The 18584-nt window shown below is 34.8% G+C and overlaps 1 protein-coding gene across 1 annotated transcript; it reads left to right on the top strand.

Moving 5' to 3' along the window:
* The first annotated feature begins 1562 nt into the window (after positions 1-1562).
* LOC130748070 (eukaryotic initiation factor 4A-10-like) lies at positions 1563-4376 on the top strand. Its single transcript, XM_057601161.1, has 5 exons — positions 1563-1722; positions 2393-2461; positions 2561-2667; positions 2912-3342; positions 3557-4376. Exons 2-5 carry the CDS (start codon positions 2394-2396, stop codon positions 4190-4192), a joined length of 1242 nt encoding a protein of 413 aa, XP_057457144.1. The 5' UTR covers positions 1563-1722; position 2393; the 3' UTR covers positions 4193-4376.
* The last annotated feature ends 14208 nt before the right edge of the window (positions 4377-18584 follow it).

Here is an 18584-nt window from a genome sequence, read left to right as displayed (position 1 = left end):
CTAAGGCAAGGCAGTTGAGCACTGAATTGAGCAACAGAGTTCTTATATCAAGAACAATTTCAAAGTTTTTACTTCGTATTAAAACCATTTCCAATTCATTGTGTGTTGCTAGTGATCCTGTGTCCTACAAGGAGCAAGTTGATGTCATTTTTGACAGGCTACCTACAAAGTGCGTATATCTGGTTAAAATTGTTAAATTGATGAGGCAGAAGCTTTACTTCTTAGAGGCCACAATTGACAACAATAAGAAGAATACTACCAAGTTTTTAGTTAATGTAACACATACAAAGAAGAAGATGGAAGAAGATCGATGAATTGAATCTGATTGAATTGGGCTACAATTAAGGGTATTTTAGGTTTCTTATAATCTTTATTGTTTTATTTTAGTTTAGATTCTTATTTGTAATAAAAAAATTCCACTTAGGCTTATTTTTCCATGTCAATTAACAACTACCACTTACCTATAAAAAAAACGTAAGTACTAACCACTTTCAAAATAAAAAACCATTTTCTCATTATTGTTTTTTCTTTTTTTTGAAACGATTTTCTCATGATTGTTACCACACTAAAAGAATGATATTCACTCATGTCCATTGGGAGGTTGGTTTTGGTACTAATTGGCTGTGGTGGCTGTCTAGTGCAGTATTTGGTGTTGTCTTTTGTCTTTTGTAGGGACTGGCTTTGGGGGTTATGTCTAAGGTTTAACATCAGGATTCAAGAGGGATAGTTGGGTGTGTTATTGGTCTATTTGGGTGGCATTATTGTACTGTAATTGTAGCTGGCTTCTTAGCTTTTGTTTGTTTGCTTTTGTATTGGGTTGAAGTACCCCTTGTGCTTCATTTCAATATATATAAATCATGGCTTATCAAAAAAAAACTAGTGCTTCCGAACATTGATCAAAAAAATAAAAAACTAGTGCTTCCGAACATGGAATAAACGGTTTCAAAAAAAAGTGGGGTAAACATTTATGTAAATAATTTTTTTTTATCTTAGCAAGATTAAATTTATCTGGGCTTTTCCCCCGTTTATTATAAAAAAAAAAATTATCTAAACAGTAGATAGGATTTTTTTTTACAACTAAACAGTAGATAGGATTTAGTGAGTGAACATAACTTTATCATAATTTGGATTTAAAATTTTAGGACAAGATAATCAAAATTAATTATAAAAAATTTATCAATATCGTTTATTTTGTTTAAAATCTTCGAAATTATATATGCCATTTATCTCTTATTTTAAATTTCATAATTTCAAAAACAAATCTAATTTTAAGAAGATAAAATCACTTAATGAAATATTTTTATCTTAATCTAAATCTGAAATCTACATGATTATTCAATGTAAAACTAGGTCTTGAACTTCAAATATGTTGATAATCTTAAATCTCAATGTTTGACAAAAGCATGCCCTGCCTTATATATGAAAACAAATATAAATATGATAAAGAATCTTGAATTTTTTTAAATGTGTAGCTATCTCGTATGCTATACGTACAGTATCATAGTATTTATACTAGTATTTGTACTTTGTTCTATTCTATATATATATATATAAATAAAAAAGAAAAAAACCTAACCTAGTTTGAAACACACTTGTTGTTGTTGTACGCGAAACACTCTTCCTCTTCCTTCAAACTCCACGGCGCAGATCCGAGGAGTTTGGAAAACCCTAATTCGTTCTCTCTTTTGCGATTCTCAGTTTCTCTCACTTCTCTCGCTCCAGGTACATGATTCTCTCTCTCTCTCTTGAATCACTGTTGAAATTTATGTTTGGATTCTGTTGTTGTTTTGTTGTATCCTTTGAATCTTGTTCTGCATGCTTTGTTGTCTGGTTTTTTTTTGTGTTCTATGTAGACTTGTTGGAATTCTATGTTGGTTGAGATTTGTTGCTGTTGTGTGTTCAGTTTCAACCTGATATTTGAATCATAGCTTTTCGTTACCCTTCAATTTTGATAAGACATGACTTCACTGGATTTTTGTTACCCTGGATTTGAGTCATGTTAGGTTTTGTTTCATATATCTCATGGATGATGTTCTTTTCTGGTTGGTGCTAGCTATATTTTTGTACCTTTGTTGTTTTAATATGAGGTGGAAACTAGCAAAGTTTGGATTCTATTCCCTTTGTTATCATGGGAAGAAACCCCTTACTTGTGTTGTCCCCCAATCATATTTGTGACTTGTTTTTGTTATCGGTTATAGTTTAATTTGTCTGGAGTTTTTAGAGTATTTTCCTTTGGCTGTTTAAGCTTTTAACTAAAGTGATTTCATGCTTGCGTTGAATCGTGTTTTCGCTGTAGAAATTTAATGTAAAATTCGTTTTAAAAGTGGTTTTTTGTTAAAAAGCTGTTGCATACCGGGTCACAATTTTACTTAAGTTTTTTTGTGTGATACAGCATGGCAGGTTTAGCTCCAGAAGGCTCACAGTTTGATGCGAAGCAATATGATTCCAAGATGACTGAATTGTAAGCTAATTGTGCTTTATATATTTCAGTGTGTGTAATGCTTCGATTCCTTATTGATGTAGCTTTATGTAATTTTATTATCTTGAAAAATAATTACAGGCTTGCTACTGATGGACAAGAATTCTTCACCTCATATGATGAAGTCTATGATACTTTTGATTCAATGGGATTGCATGAAAATCTCCTGAGAGGCATATATGCTTATGGTATGGCAATTTTTTTTTTCGTTTTGTTTCTTTTAGTGCGTACTTGATACTTATCACAGAATCTTTTTATTTCTAGAAGTTCAAAAGTGAATTTAGTGAAAACAGTCAATTATTCTTTTGTATTATGAAAGTGGACATCTATGCTGGGGAGTACAACTATTGCATTTTTAGAGTAATAAGTTAAATTTTATCAGTGCTTAACTCTAACACTAGATCATTGGTGATGTTTATCCTTGTTCTAAAGGTTTTGAGAGACCTTCTGCAATACAGCAGAGGGGAATTGTTCCTTTCTGCAAAGGTCTTGATGTGATTCAGCAGGCTCAGTCTGGAACTGGAAAGACAGCAACATTCTGTTCTGGAATTCTACAACAGCTTAATTATGAATTGGTTCAGTGCCAGGCTTTGGTTTTGGCACCAACAAGGGAGCTAGCACAGCAGATTGAGAAGGTCATGCGAGCTCTCGGTGATTATCTCGGTGTGAAGGTTCATGCTTGTGTTGGTGGGACAAGTGTTCGTGAGGATCAGCGCATCCTCCAAGCTGGAGTCCACACTGTTGTTGGTACTCCTGGGCGTGTGTTTGACATGCTGAGGAGACAGTCTCTTCGCCCAGATAGCATAAAGATGTTTGTTTTGGATGAGGCTGATGAAATGCTTTCCCGTGGTTTCAAGGATCAGGTTTGCTGCTTCTGTTTTTAAAATCTGATTTGGATGGGAACTTTTTCATGGCCATCATCATATACATGTTCTTTCATGCATGAAGTTGTCACTTCCCCCCCCCCCCCTTTCTGTTTGTTTCACACGCTTCCACAAGCTCCAGATGAAAGTCATTTTGTGTTGTATAGACTTATGGATAGCTAACTGTTTATGTTCTTTCATCTGTTATCTGCAGATTTACGACATCTTCCAGCTACTGCCAGGTAAAATTCAGGTTGGAGTGTTCTCTGCTACAATGCCACCAGAAGCCCTGGAGATTACAAGGAAGTTCATGAATAAGCCAGTGAGAATCCTGGTCAAGCGTGATGAATTGACTCTTGAAGGTATCAAGCAGTTTTATGTGAATGTTGAGAAGGAAGAGTGGAAACTCGAGACATTATGCGACCTGTATGAGACTCTTGCTATCACTCAGAGCGTCATTTTTGTGAACACAAGGCGAAAGGTCGACTGGCTCACTGACAAGATGCGAAGCAATGACCATACAGTGTCTGCCACCCACGGAGACATGGACCAGAACACTCGTGATATCATCATGCGTGAGTTTCGCTCTGGCTCTTCTCGAGTCCTGATTACCACTGACCTCTTGGCTCGTGGTATTGATGTGCAGCAAGTTTCTCTGGTCATTAACTATGATCTGCCGACTCAACCTGAAAATTATCTTCATCGTATTGGGCGAAGTGGGCGTTTTGGAAGAAAAGGTGTTGCTATAAATTTTGTGACATTGGATGATTCAAGAATGCTGTCTGATATTCAGAAGTTCTACAATGTGACCGTAGAGGAGTTGCCATCAAATGTTGCTGATCTGCTCTGATGAGTTAATTTTGTTTAAGTAAGTCATCAGGGTGGTGTTCTCTTTTTGACAAGTACTATTTTGTGCTCTTTTTCTGTTACAATTTTTAATCATTAGAGCTAGAAGATATCTGACTCTATTTATAATGGATTCTATAAAATTTTGTTAATTGCTTGGTAGGGCGCTGAAGCCCATTTTGTGTTTATTCTTTGTTTTGGTGTCCTGCATATTTCTTTGCTGTGTTCTGAGTTTTTCTTTTATTTGAACTACACTAATTTATCTTATTTATAAATTTTGTTTAGAACTAAGGAACTTCATTTGTGTCAACCGAGCATCTCTTTTAGATGTACTTCCACATGACGTGATAAAAAATTTAACAGTAATCTAGATGACATGTAAACTCCACATGAGACAATGCTGCAGCATTTACTGTATCAGGATTAGTCCAGACTTTTGAATCAGATTGAACAATTCCATTCCACGCCAACTGATCTATGTTTTCGGTGTTCATTCCGAACTTGAGCTGGATTGTTTCTAGGTTCTGTGATTCACACATCATAAGAAAGGGTTAATAGTCAAATTTGTCCTTGATTTTATAAACGAGTTTGATTTTAGTTCATTGGTAGAATAAATGACGTTAAAGGGAAGTCATTTTTATAGATAACGGCTGTTTTTTACTATTACCAAACGTCTTTCTTTCTCCAATGACTAAAATCAAACTTACAAAAATAGGGACTAATTTGAATTTTGACCAACAAACCCCCACAAAAGTTTCAAATTGTTGTAGTTTATTTTGTAGGGTCCTTATAGAATCGAACAATAATATTTGTGATATTCTAGTCATTGAATTTGTGATAAAAGTGAAAACATGTAAATATCACCCTAACCATTCTTCCAAAACTCTAATTAAATCGCCATGCCTCTTTTGAGGTTCTTCACTTGTCCCATGATGATAATCACGACAGATCCATCACACGTATCAATGATTTATATTGTTTCCAAAATTTACTATGACGTAAAAGAAAACATTTTAAATCATTTTTTTTCATCAAAATGATAAATTACACCCCCCAGCCACCAAAGATTGATCTCTGGACCTTCCCCTTTCCAACCCATATGTCCCAGCTCTTATCACTTGAGTTTTAATGTAAATTAAAGTGTTGGACAGAACCCGAAAGAGGCTTCATGAAGCTCAATACTAATGCTTCCATTCGTGACCCAGGGGGAACCGGCTTTGGGACAATTCTCAGACACAATGAAGGAATGGTTATAGTTGTAGGCACAAAAATGATAAAGTCCCGTCCAAACCCCCTCTGTTGCAGAAGACCTTAACTTTCGCTGGGGGTTCATAATGGCTCGATAACTTGGTGTCCAAGACTTAGTGGCAGAAACCAATTGTCTCCAATTCCTAGGATGCAGATCATCCGATCCTTCAGTGGAAAAACATAATGTAACTCTTGAGTAAGAGATGCAATGACATTAGGAGAAGAAGTAGTGATGATAATATCAGCAACATAGACAAGAATATAAATGGTTTTTGTAGGAATGAACCTGAGAATCAAAGAGGTACCACATTTTGCAACCTTGAACTCATATGCTAGAAGTGTGGAACTCAACTTATCAAACCAAGCATGCGGTGCCTCAGGTTATCTTGTTCACCTCAAACACAAGATAAGAGCTTATCTTACTTTTATTCTATAATACTCGTTTTCTTATCCAACTCTTTTATCATATCATTTATTATCTTATCTTAACCGTCAAATGGGCCCTAGAAGTAAGAGTTATAGTGTGAAATCTTTTCTCCCTAAGTCTATCTGAAGAGTCAGATCTCTCCATCTCCTCCATAATCCCCTGAAGGTCATATTCAAGATTTCTAATTCGCTCTCCTGCTGCGTGTGCTTTGCCCCCCTTCCACTCTTTAATCTTTTTCTTCAGATGGGATAACATCTTAAAAACTATAAAAAAAAATTGAAAATATGCACCAACACTAAAAAACTTACTCATATTTTACGTTGAGAAAGTTTGGTTAAGGCTACCCTTAATCATACGATGAAACTCAGAAAAATTAATTTTTTTGAATTCTGTCACCCATTCCAAGGGTTAATATATTTAAAATTCAAGAATTTTGATAAAAAATAAAAAATTTCAACCAACACTCAAAAATTTGAACAAATTTTAGCTTGAGAAAGTTTGGTTAAATCTTCCCTACATCAAATAATGAAACTCGGAAAAAAAAATTGAATTCCGTCACCCATTTCATGGGCTAATACCTTTAAAATTCAAGAATTTATACTAAAAATTGGAAATTTTCACCGACACTCAGAAATTTTCACAAATTTTAGCTTGATAAAATTTGGTTAAAGCACCCCTTTATTATATGATGAAACTCGTAAAATTCAAATTTATAGGAATTCGTCACTTGAGAAATTTTTCTTTTAGCTTTAAAACTCAAGAATTTTGAACAAAATTTGAAAATTTTCACCTACACTCTAACATTTGCACAAATTTAGCATGAGAAAGTTTGGTGAAAGTTCTCCTTCATCATATTATGAAACGTGAGGAATTTAATTTTTTTTCGAATTTCATCACTCATTCCATGGGCTAACCCATGGGCTAACACCTTTAAAACGCAGGAATTACGGCTAAAAACAAAAAAACTACACCGATACTCAAAAAATTCATAATATTAATTCTGAGTCAAACTTGGTTAAAGCCTCCCATCTTTATACCATGAAATTCAAAAAAAAAATTGATTTTTTTAGACGTCGCAACTAAATCGATGGGCAAACATCTTTAAACCTCATGAATTTCGACAAAAAAATTGAAAATCTGCCCCAGCACTAAAAAACTTGCCCATATTTTACGTTGAAAGTTTTTTTAAGGCTCCCCTTAATCATACAATGAAACTCCGAAAAATTAATTATTTTGAATTCTGTCACCCATTCCAAGGGTTAATACATTTAAAATTCAAGAATTTCGACAAAAAATTGAAAATTTCAACCAACACTAAACATTTTAAACAAATTTTGGCTTGAGAAAGTTTGGTTAAATATTTCATTCATCATATAATGAAACTCGGAAAAAATAATTTTTTTAAATTTCGTCACCCATTCCAAGGGCTAATACTTTTAAAATTTAGGAATTTCGACTAAAAATTGGAAATTTCCACCGACACTCAGAAATTTGAACAAATTTTAGCTTGTGAAAATTTGGTTAAAGCACCGCTTCATTATATGATGAAACTCGTAAAATTTAATTTTTTTTCGGAATTCATCACTTATTTCATGATCATTTAGCTTTAAAACTCGAGAATTTCGAACAAAAATTGAAAATTTATACCAACACTATAACATTTGCCCAAAATTAGCATGAAAAAGTTTGGTTAAAGTTCTCCTTCATCATATTATGAAACGTGCGGAATTTAATTTTTTTCGAATTTCGTCACTCATTCCATGGGGTAACACCTTTAAAACGCAGGAATTAGGGCCAAATCAGAAAAAACTACACCGAAACTCAAAAAAATCATCATATTAATCCTGAGTAAAAATTGGTTAAAGCCACCCGTCTTTATACCAAGAAACTCAAAAAAATTAATTTTTGTAGACTTCGCAACTAAATCGATGGGCTAACATCTTTAAAACTCACAAATTTCGACAAAAAATTGAAAATATGCACCAACACTAGAAAACTTGCCCATATTTTACGTTGACAAAGTTTGGTTAAGGCTCCCCTTAATCATACGAAGAAACTCGTAAAAATAATTTTTTTTGAATTTTGTCACCCATTAAAAGGGTTAATATATTTAAAATTCAAGAATTTCGACAAAAAATTGAAAATTTCAACCAACACTCAAAAATATGAACAAATTTTAGCTTGAGAAAGTTTGGTTAAATATTCCATTCATCATATAATGAAACTCGGAAAAAATAATTTTTTTGAATTCTGTCACCCACTCCAAGGGCTAATACTTTTAAAATTCAGGAATTTCGACTAAAAATTGGAAATTTCCACCGACACTCAGAAATTTCCACAATTTTTAGCTTGTGAAAATTTGGTTAAAGCACCCCTTCATTATACGATGAAACTCGTACAATTTAATATTTTTCAGAATTCGTCACTTATTCCATGAGCATTTAGCTTTAAAACTCGAGAATTTCGAACAAAAATTGAAAAGTTCCACCAACACTCTAACATTTGCACAAATTTAGCATGAAAAAGTTTTGTTATAGTTCACCTTCATCATATTATGAAACATGGGGAATTTAATTTTTTTCGAATTTCGTTACTCATTCCATGGGCTAACACCTTTAACACGCAGGAGTTAGGGCTAAATAAGAAAAAACCACACCGATACTCAAAAAATTCATAATACTAATCCTGATTAAAAATTGGTTAAAGCCTCCCTACTTTATACCAAGAAAGCCAAAAAATTTAATTTTTTTAGACTTCGCAACTAAATCTATGGGCTAACATCTTTAAAACACACGAATATTGACAAAAAATTGAAAATATGCACCCACACTAATTAAACTTGCCCACATTTTACGTTGAGAAAGTGTGGTTAAGGCTCCTTTTAATCAGACGATGAAACTCGGAAAAATTAATTTTTTTGAATTTTGTCACCCATTCCAAGGGCATTAATATTTAAAATTCAAGAATTTCGACAAAAAATTGGAAATTTCAACCAACACTAAAAAATTTGAACAAATTTTGGCTTGAGAAAGTTTGGTTAAATCTTCCCTTCATCATATAATGAAACTCGGAAAAAATATTTTTTTGGAATTCCGTCACCCATCCCAAGGGCTAATACCTTTAAAATTCAGGAATTTTGACTAAAAATTGGAAATTTTCACCGACACTCAGAAATTTGCACAAGTTTTAGGTTGAGTAAATTTGGTTAAAGCACCCGTTCATTATATGATGAAACTAGTAAAATATAATTTTGGAATTCGTCACTTATTTCATGGGGATTTAGCTTTAAAACTCAAGAATTTCGAACAAATATTGAAAATTTTCACCAACACTCTAACATTTACAAAAATTTAGCTTGAGAAAGTTTTGTAGACTTCACAAAAGCCTCCCTACTTTATACAAAGAAAGCCAAAAAATTTAATTTTTGTAGACTTCGCAACTAAATCGATGGGCTAACATCTTTAAAACACACGAATATCGACCAAAAATTGAAAATATGCACCAACACTAATTAAACTTGCCCACATTTTACGTTGAGAAAGTTTGGTTAAGGCTCCCCTTAATCAGACGATGAAACTCGGAAAAATTAAATTTTTTGAATTTTTTCACCCATTTCAAGGGCTAATATATTTAAAAATCAAGAATTTCGACCAAAAATTGAAACTTTATACCAAAACTCTGAAAATTGAACAAATTTTGGCTTGAGAAAGTTTGGTTAAATCTTCCCTTCATCATCTAATGAAACTCGGAAAAAATAATTTTTTTGAATTCCGTCACCCATTTCAAGGGCTAATACCTTTAAAATTCAAGAATTTCGACTAAAAATTGAAAATTTTCACCGACACTCAGAAGTTTTCACAGATTTTAGCTTGAGAAGATTTAGTTAAAGCACCCTTTTATTATATGATGAAACTCGTAAAATTCAAATTTTTAGGAATTCGTCACTTGAGAAAATTTTCATTTAGCTTTAAAACTCAAGAATTTCGAAAAAAATTTCAAAATTTTCACCTACACTCTAACATTTTCACAAATTTAGCATGAGAAAATTTGGTTAAAGTTCTCCTACATCATATTATGAAACGTGGGAAGTTTAATTTTTTTTTCGAATTTCATCATTCATTTCATGGGCTAACACCTTTAACACGTAGGAATTAGGGCAAAAACAATTAAAACTACACCGATACTCAAAAAATTAATAATATTAATCCTCAGTAAAACTTGGTTAAAGCCTCCCTTCTTTATACCATTAAATTCAATAAAAAATTGATTTTTTTAAACTTCGCAACTAAATCTATGGGCTAACATCTTTAAAACACACGAATATCGACAAAAAATTGAAATTATGCACCCACACTAAAAAACTTGCCCACATTTTAAGTTGAGAAAGTTTGGTTAAGGCTCCCCTTAATCATACGATGAAACTCGGAAAAATTAACTTTTTTGAATTTTGTCACCCATTCCAAGGGCTAATATATTTAAAATTCAAGAATTTCGACAAAAAATTGAAGATTTCAACCAACACTAAAAAATTTGAACAAATTTTGGCTTGAGAAAGTTTGGTTAAATCTTCCCTTCATCATATAATGAAACTCGGAAAAAATATTTTTTTGGAATTCTGTCACCCATCCCAAGGGCTAATACCTTTAAAATTCAGGAATTTTAACTAAAAATTGGAAATTTCCACCGACACTCAGAAATTTGCACAAGTTTTAGGTTGAGTAAATTTGTTTAAAGCACCCGTTCATTATATGATGAAACTCCTAAAATTTAATTTTGGAATTCGTCACTTATTTCATGGGTATTTAGCTTTAAAACTCAAGAATTTCAAACAAATATTAAAAAAATTCACCAACACTCTAACATTTGCACAAATTTAGCATGAGAAAGTTTTGTAGACTTCACAAAATCCTCCCTATTTTAAACCAAGAAAGCCAAAAAATTTAATTTTGGTAGACTTCGCAACTAAATCGATGGGCTAACATCTTTAAAACACACGAATATGGACAAAAAAATTGAAAATATGCACCAACACTAATTAAACTTGCCCATATTTTACGTGGAGAAAGTTTGGTTAAGGCTCCCCTTAATCAGACGATGAAACTCGGAAAAATTAAATTTTTTGAATTTTGTCACCCATTTCAAGGGCTAATATATTTAAAATTTAAGAATTTCGACCAAAAATTGAAGCTTTATACCAAAACTCTGAAAATTAAACAAATTTTGGCTTGAGTAAGTTTGGTTAAATCTTCCCTTCATCATCTAATGAAACTCGGAAAAAATAATTTTTTTGAATTCCGTCACCCATTTCAAGGGCATTACCTTTAAAATTAAAGAATTTCGACTAAAAATTGAAAAATTTCACCGACACTCAGAAATTTTCACAGATTTTAGCTTGAGAAGATTTGGTTAAAGCACCCTTTTATTATATGATTAAACTCGTAAGATTCAAATTTTTAGGAATTCGTCACTTGAGAAAATTTTCATTTAGCTTTAAAACTCAAGAATTTCGAACAAAAATTCAAAATTTTCACCTACACTCTTACATTTGCACAAATTTAGCATGAGAAAATTTGGTTAAAGTTCTCCTTCATCATATTATGAAACGTGGGAAATTTAATTTTTTTTTTCGAATTTCATCATTCATTCCATGGGCTAACACCTTTAACACGCAGGAATTAGGGCTAAAACAATTAAAACTACACCGATACTCAAAAAATTTATAATATTGATCCTCAGTAAAACTTGGTTAAAGCCACCCTTCTTTATACCATTAAATTCAAAAAAAATGATTTTTTTTGACTTCGCAACTAAATCGATGGGCTAACATCTTTAAAACTCATGAATTTCGACAAAATATTGAAAATATGCACCAACACTAAAAAAACTTGCCCACATTTTACGTTGAGCACGTTTGTTTAAGGCTCCCCTTAATCATACGATGAAACTCGGAAAAATTAATTTTTTTGAATTTTGTCACCCATTTCAATGGCTAATATATTTAAAATCCAAGAATTTCGACAAAAAATTGAAAATTTATACCAACACTCTGAAATTTGAATAAATTTTGGATTGAGAAATTTTGGTTAAATCTTCCCTTCATCATATAATGAAACTCGGGAAAAATATTTTTTTAGAATTCCGTCACTCATTTCAAGGGTTAATACCTTTAAAATTCAAGAATTTCGACTAAAAATTGGAAATTTTCACCGATTCTCAGAAATTCTCACAAAATTTGGCTTGAGAAAATTTAGTTAAAGCACCCCTTTATTATATGATAAAACTCGTAAAATACAATTTTTTAGGAATTCGTCACTTGAGAAAATTTTCATTTAGCTTTAAAACTCAAGAATTTCGAACAAAAATTCAATATTTTCACCTGCACTCTAACATTTGCACAAATTTAGCATGGGAAAGTTTGGTTAAAATTCTCTTTCATCATATTACGCAACGTGGGAATTTAATTTTATTTTCGAATTTTGTCACTCATTCCATGGGCTAACAACTTTAAAACGCAGGAACTACGGCTAAAAACAACAAAACTACACCGATACTCAAAAAATTAATAATATTAATTCTAAGTTAAACTTGGTTAAAGCCTCCCTTCTTTATACCATTAAATTCAAAAAAAAAATGATTTTTTTAAACTTCGCAACTAAATCAATGGGCTAACATCTTTAAAACTCATGAATTTCGACAAAATATTGAAAATATGCACCAACACTAAAAAACTTGCCCACATTTTACGTTGAGAAAGTTTGGTTAAGGCTCCCCTTAATCATACGATGAAACTCGGAAAAATTAATTTTTTTGAATTTTATCACCCATTCCAAGGGCTAATATATTTAAAATTCAAGAATTTCGACAAAAAATTGAAAATTTATACCAACACTCTGAAATTTGAACAAATTTTGGCTTGAGAAAGTTTCGTTAAATCTTCCCTTCATCATATAATGAAACTCGGAAAAAATATTTTTTTTGAATTCCGTCACCCATTTCATGGGTTAATACCTTTAAAATTCAAGTATTTCGACTAAAAATTGGAAATTTTCACCGACACTCAGAAATTCTCACAAAATTTAGCTTGAGAAAATTTGGTTAAAGCACCCCTTTATTATATGATAAAACTCGTAAAATACTTATTATATGATAAAACTCGTAAAATACAAATTTTTAGGAATTCGTCACTTGAGAAAATTTTCATTTAGCTTTAAAACTCTAGAATTTCGAACAAAAAATGAATATTTTCACCTACACTCTAACATTTGCACACATTTAGCATGGGAAAGTTTGGTTAAAATTCTCCTTCATCATATTATGAAACGTGGGAATTTAATTTAATTTTCGAATTTCGTCACTCATTCCATGGGCTTTAAAACGCAGGAATTACGGCTAAAAACAACAAAACTACACCGAGACTCAAAAAATTCATAATATTAATTCTAAGTAAAATTTGGTTAAAGCCTCCCTTCTTTATACCATGAAATTCAAAAAAAATTATTTTTTTAGACTTCGCAACTAAATCGATGGGCTAAGATCTTTAAAACTCATGAATTTCGACAAAAAATTAAAAATCTGCACCAACACTAAAAAACTTGCTCTTATTTTATGTTGAAAGTTTTTTTAAAGGCTCCCCTTAATCATACAATGAAACTCATAAAAATTAATTGTTGTTGATTGGATTTTTTCTTTCTGAATTTGTTGTTGTTGATTCTATGGAGATGGAGGGAGATAAGGATTAAGGATATAATTAGGATCCAAGTTAAATAAATTGTAATTTTTTAATATTTTTATTTTTATTTTTATTTTTCTCCTTAAATAAATTAGTTGAGTTGGAAATAATTTTTTTTAATTTTTTAATTAAAAAACAATTATAAAAGCCACGTGTAATTGATGACTATGACAAAATTCATGTCTCGCAGCTTTTGGCTTAATTGAAACTAAAAAATTTTCTTAGAGACCCAATTTGATACGAAAATTTTTCAGGCCCTAGAACTGATTCCCTTTACAATTTCAGGGGACTTCTGATGTGTTAAGCCATACATTTAAAATTCAAGAATTTCGACAAAAAATTGAAAATTTCAACCAACACTAAAAAATTTGAACAAATTTCAGTTTGAAAAAGTTTGGTTAAATCTTCCATTCATCATATAATGAAACTCGAAAAAAATAATTTTTTTAAATTCCGTCACCCATTCCAAGGGCTAATACTTTTAAAATTCAGAAATTTCGACTAGATATTGGAAATTTTCACCGCCACTCAGAAATTTGCAAAAATTTTAGCTTGTGAAAATTTGGTTAAAGCACCCCTTCATTATATGATGAAACTCGTAAAATTTAATTTTTTCGGAATTCGTCACTTATTCCATGATCATTTAGGTTTAAAACTCGAGAATTTCGAACAAAAATTGAAAATGTCCACCAACACTATAACATTTGCACAAATTTAGCATGAAAAAGTTTGGTTAAAGTTCTCCTTCATCATATTATGAAACGTGGGGAATTTAATTTTTTTCGTATTTCGTCACTCATTTCATGGGCTAACACCTTTAAAACGCAGGAATTAGGGCTAAATAAGAAAAAACTACACCGATACTCAAAAAATTCATAATATTAATCCTGAGTAAAAATTGGTTAAAGCCTCCCTTCTTTATACCAAGAAACTCAAAATAATATTAATTTTTTTAGACTTTGCAACTAAATCGATGGGCTAATATCTTTAAAATACACGAATTTCGATAAAAAAATTGAAAATATGCACCAACACTAAAAAACTTGCCCATATTTTACGTTGAGAAAATTTGGTTAAGGGTCCCCATAATCATACGATGAAACTCGGAAAAATTAATTTTTTTGAATTCTATCACCCATTCAAAGGGCTAATATATTTAAAATTCAAGAATTTCGACAAAAAATTGAAAAATTCAATCAACACTAAAAAAATTGAACAAATTTTGGCTTGAGAAAGTTTGGTTAAATCTTCCCTTCAATATATAATGAAACTCGGAAAAAATAATTTTTTTGAATTCTGTCACCCATTCCAAAGGCTACTTTTAAAATTCAGAAATTTCAACTAAAAATTGGAAATTTCCACCGACACTCAGAAATTTGCACAAATTTTAGCTTATGAAAATTTGGTTAAAGCACCCCTTCATTATATGATGAAACTCGTAAAATTTAATTTTAAACGGAATTCGTCACTTAGTTCATGATCATTTAGCTTTAAAACTCAAGAATTTAGAACAAAAATTGTAAATTTTCACCTACACTCTAACATTTGCACAAAATTAGCATGAGAAAGTTTGTTAAAGTTCTCCTTCATCATATTATGAAACGTGGGGAATTTAATTTTTTTTTCGAATTTCGTCACTTATTCCATGGGATAACACCTTTAAAACGCAGGTTTTACAGTTAAAAACAAAAAACCCACACTGATACTCAAAAAATTCATAATATTAATCCTGAGTAAAACTTGGTTAAATCCTTCCTTCTTCATACCATGAAATTCAAAAAAAAAATTGATTTTTTTAGACTTCGCAACTAAATCGATGGGCTAACATCTTTAAAACACACGAATTTCGATAAAAAATTCAAAATATGCACCAACACTAAAAAACTTGCCCGTATTTTACGTTGAGAAAGTTTGGTTAAGGATCCCCTTAATCATACGATGAAACTCGGTGTTCTGGGAATGAACATTGAGGATAGGGATAGTACCTAGAGAGTGGAAAATTGTGCTAGAGAGAATGAGAATGAGAGAGAGAATGCTGAATTTCATGTGTTATTTTGTCAAATGGGCAAAAGTCCCCTACAATTGGTAACTACCTCCTATTTATAGAGTTTGGGCACTACCTATTGGGCCGATTGGGCCTCCGAAGCTGAGGCCCAACTTAAGGCCAGGCCCTCGCCTCGGGGCGGGCTACACACTGGGCGTTGCCCCTCTAGGGGCTCGCCCAGTCCACTAGTCCACAAGACACCGAGCTCGAAGTATGAGAGCTAAGTGTGTCTTTTAAATGCCTTTACATGTATCCTATAGTACACTGGGATCTAAGCTGCCAACATGGCTTGAGAAAAAATAAGTAAACTACGTTGCCAACATGGCGTAAGCAAAAAGAAACAAGCATTTTTTGTCTTGGAGAACAACCCAAACCGGCAAGTCCACAAGTCCACAAGTCCACAAGTCTACAAGTCCACAAGCGGCGAGAACGACCGCTCCGTACTGGCGATTGGTTGGAGTAGGTGAGCAATCGTTCGCCGGCGAGAAAGGTGGCAGGCATTGATCATGTACTGAGCAAGTGTTGGCTGGCAGTGTCCCTGGCGAGTGACTAAACTTTAATGCTGGTATTACTTGTCAGGCGATGACGTTTGGTTTCTATGGTGGCGAGGCCTTTCGCGCTTCCTCTTATTTTAAAAACCTTTCAAATCCCTAACTGCTCCACGTGACGCGTCAGTTACATCTATTTTCCTCTTTCTCCGGAACCGTCACTTCACTTTTCATAACTGTCCCATCGTGCGCAGTAACCCCCATCACACGCGTTCCACTTCCCCAAAAACCATCATGACTTCCAATCTTCCACACGTGTCCAACACGCGTCACCTTTCCAACTTCTCCCCCTGCCTATAAAAACCATTTTCCCCTACAATCATCCTTTTCCGAGACCGCTTTTTACCTCCCTTATTGCCTACCAAGCTCCTTCTTCCAACTTCCGCTCCGGCGCCGTTGCCTATCACCCTTTCCGCTACCCACTCTTCACATCCTTCTCCGGTGAATCCTCCTTCCCTTATCTCTGCATCATATCTCTACTCATCTTTTTCCCCTTTTCCTCATTTGATTATAGAAGATGGCTTCAAACCTTAACTCCCCTAATCACACCTCCTCCTCTTCTGGGAGTGATCCTGACTCTACCGCAGCCGGCGGCCTCCATTTAGAGGTCCCGGAGGTCCCTCAATACCGATTAAAAACTTTCACAACCCTGCCCCTTCCGGTCCAAATAGCGCCCTCACACGAGGCCATTGACCAACCTTCCGTTTTCCAGGATAGGGAGACTATCGTGGAATTTGTAAGTAGCCTTGGCGGTTTGTCTGATGATGACGAAATAAACGCCAAACTCCGGATTTGGCCCTGCAGTGCTGAAGACCGCCCCTGGCTTCACAGGGCCGACGGCGATGTAAAGGGATCTCATTTCTTTTTTACCTATGAGTATATGTTCGGCGAGCTTGGAATCAGACTTCCTTTTTCGCCCTTCATTCAGACCGTTCTCCGCGATATCAACGCGGCTCCTTGCCAACTTCACCCCAATGCCTGGGCCTTCATCCGGTGCTTTGAGATCTTGTGTGCCGCTGTTGGCACCGCCCCATCTCCCACCAGCTTCTTTTACCTCTACGATGTTGACCCCAAGTCCATAAAAAATAAAGGGTGGATTTCTTTAAAGGCCCGGGCTGGCCGTAAATGCTTGAATCCTCATAAAAGCAACGCCAAGTCCTCTTTTGCCCGAAGATACTTCCGCGTGGTGGTTCATCCCGCCTATCCAGAGGCCTTCACCCTTAGGGACGGGACTGCCTTTTTTCCCCTTTACTGGACGGAGAAGCCTAATGGGATTACCGATCCTTCGGAAGAATCTTTGTTTGCCAACGACAAAGCCCTTTTGACTCTTCTCGCCCCACTTCCTGTTCTTGACTGCTCAACAGTCCTTGAGGGTGCTCGCCTCTCAAGGACACCCAAATATCTAGGTCACTTATAGTTTACTTTTATCATTTCTATTTTCTTTCCTATCCCTTATGTTGCTACTGACCCCCCTTTTTCCTTATTTATTGTTGCAGAAGATATGAATTTCACCAACGCCGAGCTCTTGAAAGCTCGTGAGAGGAGAATGGCCCGTTTTTCTCCAAAGTTCAACAACGAGGGCGATGGGAAAAAGCGGGGCGGTGCTGAGAACCAAGCTGAGGGCGCCCAAGCCCCCCAAAAGGAGGAAATTGGTCAAAGTCTCCTCTGCCGCCGGCTCCTCCCACCCCGGCGCTCAGCCCACCACTGCCGCTGCGTCTAAAGGCAAAAAGGTTGCTAAAGCCTCCGCCGCCACGGCCACCGAGTCCACCACCATCCCAGCTCCCAATTCCGCTACCGCGGGCGCGGCCACCGCAGCCGCCGCCAAGTCCACTACTGTAGGCGCCACAGCCGCCTCCGCCGGTGCCACAACAACCTCTGTTGACCAGTCACCAGCCGCTGACACAACCACCAACATTTCTCAACCCTCAGCTGTTGAGAAACTTGTCGCCGTCAATGCCACAAAAGCTGCCTCGTCCTCCAATGCTCTTACTGGGGAGAAAGAAAAAGAAAATGAAACCCCCAGGTCTCCCCCTCGTCAAGACGCACCTCCTAGCCCGCCCCCGACAGATGATGGGCGCTCCGCGTCTTCCCCGCCTCGCCGCGAAGAGAGACCTTCTCTTGATGCCGCCGCTACCCTTGAAGCGACCCAGATCAAGCAAGCTCCTGGTAATGAGGGCGGCTCCTCCAGCTACTACAACATGCTTCCCAACGCCATTGAACCTTCAGAGTTCTTGCTTACCGGCCTCAACCGTGACGCCATAGAGAAAGAAGTTTTGAGCCGGGGTATTAATGAAACCAAGGAGGAAACCCTTGCTTGTCTTCTACGCGCTGGGTGTATTTTTGCCCATGCGTTTGACAATTTCAACGCCGCCGCTGCTGAAACTGAACGGTTGAGGACTG

The sequence above is a fragment of the Lotus japonicus genome, chromosome 3 (genome assembly GCF_012489685.1).
Source record: "Lotus japonicus ecotype B-129 chromosome 3, LjGifu_v1.2".
Classification (NCBI taxonomy): Eukaryota; Viridiplantae; Streptophyta; class Magnoliopsida; order Fabales; family Fabaceae; genus Lotus; species Lotus japonicus.
Note: the sequence above shows the minus strand (reverse complement) of the source record. Positions and strands in the feature narration are given on the sequence as shown.

Coding starts and splice junctions, on each gene's coding strand:
- LOC130748070 (XM_057601161.1), top strand. CDS start 2,394: ATGGCAGGTTTAGCTCCAGAAGGCTCACAGTTTGATGCGAAGCAATAT. Junction 2,668..2,911: donor GAGAGGCATATATGCTTATG/GTATGGCAATTT, acceptor CTTGTTCTAAAG/GTTTTGAGAGACCTTCTGCA. Junction 3,343..3,556: donor CCCGTGGTTTCAAGGATCAG/GTTTGCTGCTTC, acceptor TGTTATCTGCAG/ATTTACGACATCTTCCAGCT.